The sequence below is a fragment of the Eurytemora carolleeae genome, unplaced genomic scaffold, assembly GCF_000591075.1.
Source record: "Eurytemora carolleeae unplaced genomic scaffold, Eaff_2.0 scaffold465, whole genome shotgun sequence".
Classification (NCBI taxonomy): domain Eukaryota; kingdom Metazoa; phylum Arthropoda; class Copepoda; order Calanoida; family Temoridae; genus Eurytemora; species Eurytemora carolleeae.
Genome location: NW_019396612.1, coordinates 441249 through 448908, shown reverse-complemented (window position 1 = coordinate 448908; position 7660 = coordinate 441249). Strand labels below are relative to the sequence as shown.

Here is a 7660-nt window from a genome sequence, read left to right as displayed (position 1 = left end):
AATTCATACCTTGAAATTCTGTACTTTCATTCTTCACATTATCTTCTTGTACATATACAGTACATGTACCCTCTACAAAAGATGTTTCTTCCTTCACATATACAGTACATGACTCCTCTACAAAAGATGTTTCTTTCTTTACATATACAGTACACGTATCCTCTAAAGTAGATGTTTCTTCCTTTACATATACAATACATGTATCCTCTACAGTAGATGTTTATTCCTTTACATATACAGTACATGTATCCTCTACAGTAGATGTTTCTTCCTTTACATATACTGTATAGTAAATGTTTCTTCCTTTAAATATACAGTACATGTATCCTCTACAGTAGATGTTTCTTCCTTTAAATATACAGTACATGTTTCCTCTACAGTAGATGTTTCTTCCTTTACATATACTGTATAGTAAATGTTTCTTCCTTTAAATATACAGTACATGTATCCTCTACAGTAGATGTTTCTTCCTTTAAATATACAGTACATGTTTCCTCTACAGTAGATGTTTCTTCCTTTACATATACTGTATAGTAAATGTTTCTTCCTTTAAATATACAGTACATGTATCCGCTACAATAGATGTTTCTTCCTTTACATATGCAGTACATGTATCCTCTACAGTAGATGTTTCTTCCTTTAAATAAACAGTACATGTATCCTCTACAATAGATGTTTCTTCCTTTACATATACAATACATGTATCCTCTACAGTAGCTGTTTCTTCCTTTACATAAACAGTACATGTATCTTCTACAGTAGATGTTTCTTCCTTTACATAAACAGTACATGTATCTTCTACAGTAGATGTTTCTTCCTTTACATAAACAGTACATGTATCTTCTACAATAGATGTTTCTTCCTTTACATAAACAGTACATGTATCTTCTACAGTAGATGTTTCTTCCTTTACATAAACAGTACATGTATCTTCTACAGTAGATGTTTATTCCTTTACATAAACAGTACATGGATGTTCAACAGTGGAGATTTCTTCTTGTTGATTTATTCTCTACAGTAGATACTTCCTCCTTGAAAGGAACTTTCTCTTTGTTCAGATATTCAGCCATTCTTTCTAGAATTCATAGAATACAGAATTACTATAATTATAGATTAAAAAGAATTAGAATTTTCAAAAAAAACTTTTTATAAAATTGAAAATTAAATAAAATTATTTCATATTTGGGCGAAGTAATGTTTCTAAAAATAACATATCACATGGCACATAATTATATTGGCACATGGCACATAATTATATCCATTTTTGAGTTTTCTTATTTGGTGAATTTTTAGATTACTGATGAATAAATAAGGCAGCAATGCTTAATAACTAAGATATTATAGATACAAACAGAATTTTTTACATCAACGAAAGTAATCATATTTAATTTCATTTTAGGGTGAAATAGTGCTAAAACAAAAACATATCACATGCATGATAAATGAAAATATTCATTTATCATGTTTTATCATATTGTGAATTTTAGATAAATTATCAATTATAAAATAAATAAAAACCACTAGCATTATTTTTTAAATTTGGGAGGAAATAATATTTAAAAATAAAAATAACATATAACAAGGCACTGATGATTTTCTAGACACAACATTTTCCAATAGACAATAATTGTTTTATTTCTTATTCCCAATGAAGGGATATAAAATTTAAAAAACAACATGAGGTTTGCTAAATCTATATATCCGTTAATTATGTTTTCTCATTTTATCAATTTAGATAATTTATACCTAGTTGAAGCATTATACAGTGATGTTCTAAATAACGCGGAATAATATAATTTGGTTGATAACTTTAAAGTCGTCTTTCCCTTAAAAAAGCTTGCGGCATTCAACTTGATTTTAGCAATATTTTTTAATGAAACAAATATTATAAAAGCACAAAATTAGCAGACCACACTTTGGAATGACAGGACTAGAGCTATAATGTGATTTTGCGTCTTACAAATATAGCTAAAACAGGTTACCTAATACCTATGTTAAATGCCGCAAACCATTGCTACGGGTCAAAGGTGACTTTAAAGTTATCAATAAATTCATATTATTCTGGTAAATAGTTACATTGTACATTATATAATATTCATAAATACTTTATACAGATAACCCGGCCATTATACCTGCGGAATGATGGTTGACAGTTTGTTTACTGGTGTTTATCTTTAATATGCCATTTCAGTTCAAATTCAGTATTTGAAGAATATTTACACTGATCACAGGGATATCTTAAACCAGAATGCTGCTTTGCTATGTGTTGCTTTAAACTGCTAGCTGTAGCGACAGCAACATGGCATAATTCACAGGGATATCTCACTCTTTTATGCTTGATTTCAATATGAATCTTCAGAGTACTCACGTTAGGCGCAGCAAAATCACACTGATTGCAGGGATATCTTACTCCTTTATGCTCAAATCGGATATGAGCTTTCAGATTACTTCCTGTAGTTGCAAATATTCACAGATACCACAAGGCTGTCGAACTTCTTCATGCTTACGTTCAACATGAGATTTCAGATTCCCTTTTCTAGTTGCAGAGAATTCACACTGACCACACGGAAATCTTGCTTGTTCATGCTTACATTCAATATGGGTTTTCAGATTCCTTCTTGTAGTGGCAACATATTCACATTGATCACAGGGATATCTTACTCCTTCATGAATACGTTCAACATGAACTTTTAGATCCCCCTTTCTAGTTGCAGAGAAATCACACTGATCACAGGTATGTCTCAGTCCTTCATGATTACATTCAATATGACGTTTCAGATTCCTACTTGCAGTGGTCACATAATCACATTGATTACAGGGATATTCCACGCCTTCATGCTTAGATTCAATGTGTCTTCTAAGATTCCTACTTGCAGTGGTAACAAAATCACACTGATTACAAAGATATCCCACGCCTTCATGTTTGGATTCAATATGTCTTTTAAGATTAGTTGCATCAGTGGTCACATGATTACACTCCAGACAAGCATATCTACGTCCTGCTTGCTTCTTCGGTCTCTTTGGTTCGGGGAAGAGAGGATCTTCTTCGTCATTATCAATATCATCTGACAAGGTAAAAGAAAAAAAAATTAAAATATTTAAACAATTTTATGAATCATATTCCCAAGTTGTTTTCACACAAATCCAGATTTGGAGATGGGGCACAATTGTTAAGTATTTAATTCCAGGGGAACACAATATTTTCAAGTTCTTCATGAAGATAGAAGACGGATAGTGCCCCCACCCCTCCCCCCCAGTAACTTCAGATTTGACAGTCATCCATTGGTAACTCCCTCCTCATTCCCCTTGAATATCTAGTTTTATTTGGCAGCTTCTCATTCGTAAGGCCAATCATTTGTTAAATTTCTTTTCTCATAAATACTTTGTCTTCTAATTTCACAAATTTTGTAATAATTGCCCATTTAATTACTTTATAATTTATAATTTACTGGTCAAATCTGTCCAAAAACTGATGTTTTCCTACTTTGAGTTGTGTATTCTACAGATAGAGAACTTTTTTAACCAATTCGGATTTTTAATTTAATTAGAACCCAAAATTAATTTTTCATGACTTTAGAGTAAAAATGGTTCAGGTTGCATATCCTTTTTGGGTAACCCTACACATTGACAAGGGTTGTTCTCTAGTGATAAAATAATGCAAAATATGTTTGGTGTTTTTACAGAAAGAAATAAACAGTCTCTTTCAGGCAGTGTTTTAGGAATGAAATAAATAAATGAGAAGAAAACATTCACAAAATATTCATAATTATGTAAATAGAACAATAAAACTAAGATTTTAGTAATTCAAAAAGAGGGATAAATGGCTCTTATTTTCTAATCCTTATTTCTTTGCTACCTTATCTATCTAAACCTTTAAAATATTTAAAACTGTCTTATATAAAGAGAGACAGAGCATGTTCTACGCCGACTACGCTTAACTCATTTGGGGCTTCTGCCTCGGGGGCTATTGTGAACAAAATACTCATAAATTTTGAAAAGACTACATCTAGTGTCCTATCTGTTATTTTAATTAATCTATGGTTTCCACCATCAAGTAGCAAAGATCTAGGGATTATAAAATATAAGAGTGAGGTGAGTACTCAGTTCTTTTCTTACTTTTCATTTCTGTTCTTTCCATTTTCATATCTTCGACCTGTACATAAACTGTACACGTATCTTCTACAGTACAACATGGTAGAATTTCAAACTTCATTTCTTGACTCGTATTTTCAACTATTTCATCTAAAAACAAAATTCATTTCATTAAATTAAATTTATCCAATATCCAATAGATTATTTGGAAACGAATTTTTAGAACAAAAAATGACTTGTCTAAATACATGGTTACGCACGACGGATGCAACTTTAATGACGACCTAACAATTTTTTTACCTATTAAGGTCTGAAGTTCGACTTTACCTTTTACTTTACCTATTAAGGTATTAAGTTCTACTTTACCTTTTACTTTACCTGTTAAGGTCTGAAGTTCGACTTTACCTTTTACTTTACCTATTAAGGTCTTAAGTTCGACTTTACCTTTTACTTTACCTATTAAGGTCTTAAGTTCGACTTTACCTTTTACTTTACCTATTAAGGAAGTTCGACTTTACCTTTTACTTTACCTATTAAGGTATTAGGTTCGACTTTACCTTGCTTTAAGGAACAATTGTAAGTAAAAGACTATCGAATTCTGTACAATTAAATGAACAGAACAATTACAAATATTGAATGAACAATGATTGTAAGTAAAAAAAATAATGCTGATTAAAGTCCGAAATCTCATCATGCGGGCAACCCTGTATGTATTTATTAACAAATAAAGGTTAAAAAATAAATATTAAATTACTGAGACGTCCCTCAAAAAACTGTTAAATATGAAGATGAAGATTAAATAATCTTGTGTGTATTGAGCAAATGGTTTTACTACTAGTTTTAAAACTAACGTATTGAATAAAATGGGTCTGTGTACATTACACAATTGCGGTGTTTCATGTTCATTCCACAATTTTATGGTTTCCACTGTAGTGGAATTGTTGTGGGTTTATAACATTATTTGATAAAGTGAACAATTACTAATGTACGCTATACTTTAGATACCTTTGATTTCAGCATTAACCTCCAGCTTTATTTCTTCTTTGATAAACACTTTTTCTTCGATCTGTTCCACTTCCACAATAAATTCATTTTTAATATTTTCTGCCATGCTTTCTAAAATACTATTTCACATCTTAATATCTGGATATTGACGTATGTGCATTATGATTATACTTTTTCAATTTTTTTTCATAATTAAGGAATACATCTTTAAATGCTAAAAACTTGGAAATAATGCGTTTTGTAGATTTGTGTTTATTGCTTCCCCCATTTCTGCTTACATGAGGAAAACGAGTTTAAAAATTTATACATTTACAGATTGGAGANAGGAAATAGAGAGACAGGCACCTTCAAGCACTTTAATTTAGTTTTATTTTTAGATCATCGTAAGTCGTCCCCAAACCCCATACTTGCTCCCTTCATTTAACGATGCTTCTGCAGACAGCCTCGAAATCTGTAGTTTTCTTGTTTAATGCTAAACTTTGCAAGACAATAAAAAAGGGGAATTTTCCTAAAACTTTGAAAATCGCCTGATTAACATAACTCATTTCTTTATTTTTTATTTTAAACATGATGCTTACACTTACGATTAACACAGAATCTGGGTAATTTATCTTTGCGTTAAAGGCCCGGAAATGGAATTACTGGAAACATGATTTTAGTGTTCTTCCATCTGTAGAGTGGCTTGATCGATTCACAATGATATCCCTTAAACCTAGCTGAGTTCACCGGCCATGGGACAGCGGCCAGGGGGAACCAGGTCGACCGGCTGACAACAACTTGCTTGACGCCAATCAGCTCAGCTCGACAAACTATTCAGAGCCGGTCAGCAGAGTTGACCGACCAAACCTTGCATATAGCAGGACAGGTAGATCAACCAGGTCGACCAGCCTACATGCAACAGCTATTCTAATGAATGTCAGATGTACCGTCACAGGCTGGTTGATCAGAAGAGGCAGGTATACAGCTCCACCTGGGTAAGGGAGAACCATACAGTTCGGTAGAGGAATACATCGATTCCTTTCGCCGAATGGGAGTACAGGTAAGGAGGACAGAAAGCTCAATCAATTTAGCTTGCAGACAAATGTTTAAAGGGTACCGTTGTAAATCGGACATGCCATTAATGGAGAAACACCTTAAATTATGTTTGCAGTCCTTTAATGAACTTATTAGCGTATGACGATAATTTAATAAAGATGAGAATTCTCGTTTAAAATTGTTGCTGAAGTTAAATTACACAATTACGTGTGTTACAGTTCTTAAAGATGACAAAATCTGTATTATTTATAAATATATTTACTAATAATGTTGTTTTTATCGAGCATTGAAAATAATGTACAATACATTCAATAAAATTATGGCTAAGTATATTTATCAATTTTGCATCCATTTAAAACCCTAAATGTCCAAAATGTCGTCAAAAATCCAAATAAGATTATAAAAACTCTTTAACAAATCATTCCATCCCATTTTCCGACTGATATATAAATTCATGCTCCAGCTCTTCGTATAAACCCGTGGTTTCATGAAATCTTTTATTTCGCACGGGTTGTCATAAAAACAAAAAATTGTTCGGTTCAACACCTCTCCACGAACCTGAACCAAACATGTGCCAGAAAGTAAATTAGGGCCTGAGAAGAAACTATCTTCGGAAACATCTGTTGCCGTGTGAATATCCAAACCGGAAACCAGCGCCGGGTAATTACGTGTCCAAGCAAGAGCGCGGCATTCAGCGTACACCTCGTGGGTGAGGTCTTGGCGTCCAGAAACTCCATACCGATACTTTCTAATAATTCTGAGAGTAATAACTCGGTAATTACTTGTATATTCAGTAATTAGTACAGAGCTGAAAACTTTAGAATGTGGTATCCTTAATCCCGATCTGTTAATTAATCTGGAGATTAAATTCATGAGGAGAACAAGCAATATTTAATCTGGAGATTAAGAAAAAGAGTGGATTAAGCATTTATCCCGATATCCATCATTCCAAAGTTTCCAGCTCAGGATAGAAAACCGATTATGACATGACGTTAAAATGAGACATTGAGACGCAAAATTGTCGATTTTAAGCATAGGGAAAATCTATTAATGGCCCTTTTATTTTTTTTTATCAATTTTAAATTTAAATAATTCATACTTAATTAAAATAGAAAATTAATTCACAAATAAGCCTAATAAACGGAATGGGGAATAACATATAATTATGGAAAATTAAGAGTATAATAACTTGCACAATTAGTTTAAAAATCAGTAAACGAGAATCTTAGGAATCTTAGAAGGAATCTTTTATAAACAGAAATGTATTTTCCAGTTTAATCTGCTCGGAGAGCTATGAACACAAAAATTAAATATTTTCTTTGTCAAGATATACTGATACAAAAAAATATACATACAGTGGGAACCATGAAACTCTGGAATAGAAAGACGACATTTAGACCCAAGTTATGACTTTAAATAATCCAATGAGTTTTTGAAACACCGTCATTGTGCAGTGCAGTAAACAAACACTCACTATAAATCACATGTGAAATGTTTGTAATGATTGAATAAAAAATTAACTGGAAAA

General features: G+C 32.1%; 1 protein-coding gene across 2 annotated transcripts; it reads right to left on the bottom strand.

Moving 5' to 3' along the window:
- Positions 1-1535: 1535 nt before the first annotated feature.
- Positions 1536-5364, bottom strand: LOC111706280 (zinc finger protein ZFAT). 2 transcript variants are annotated; one of them, XR_002766197.1, is made up of 4 exons: positions 5098-5364; positions 4117-4242; positions 2084-3065; positions 1536-1746 (listed from the first exon to the last, which is right to left on the bottom strand). XR_002766197.1 is itself a non-coding variant. In XM_023479115.1 (3 exons), the coding sequence occupies exons 1-3, from the start codon at positions 5201-5203 to the stop codon at positions 2440-2442; spliced, it is 858 nt and encodes a 285-aa protein (XP_023334883.1). In that variant the 5' UTR covers positions 5204-5364; the 3' UTR covers positions 1536-2439. The 2 variants fall into 2 exon arrangements, 1 of the variants encoding a protein (XP_023334883.1); XM_023479115.1 differs by having other exon boundaries at positions 1536-3065.
- Positions 5365-7660: the final 2296 nt, after the last annotated feature.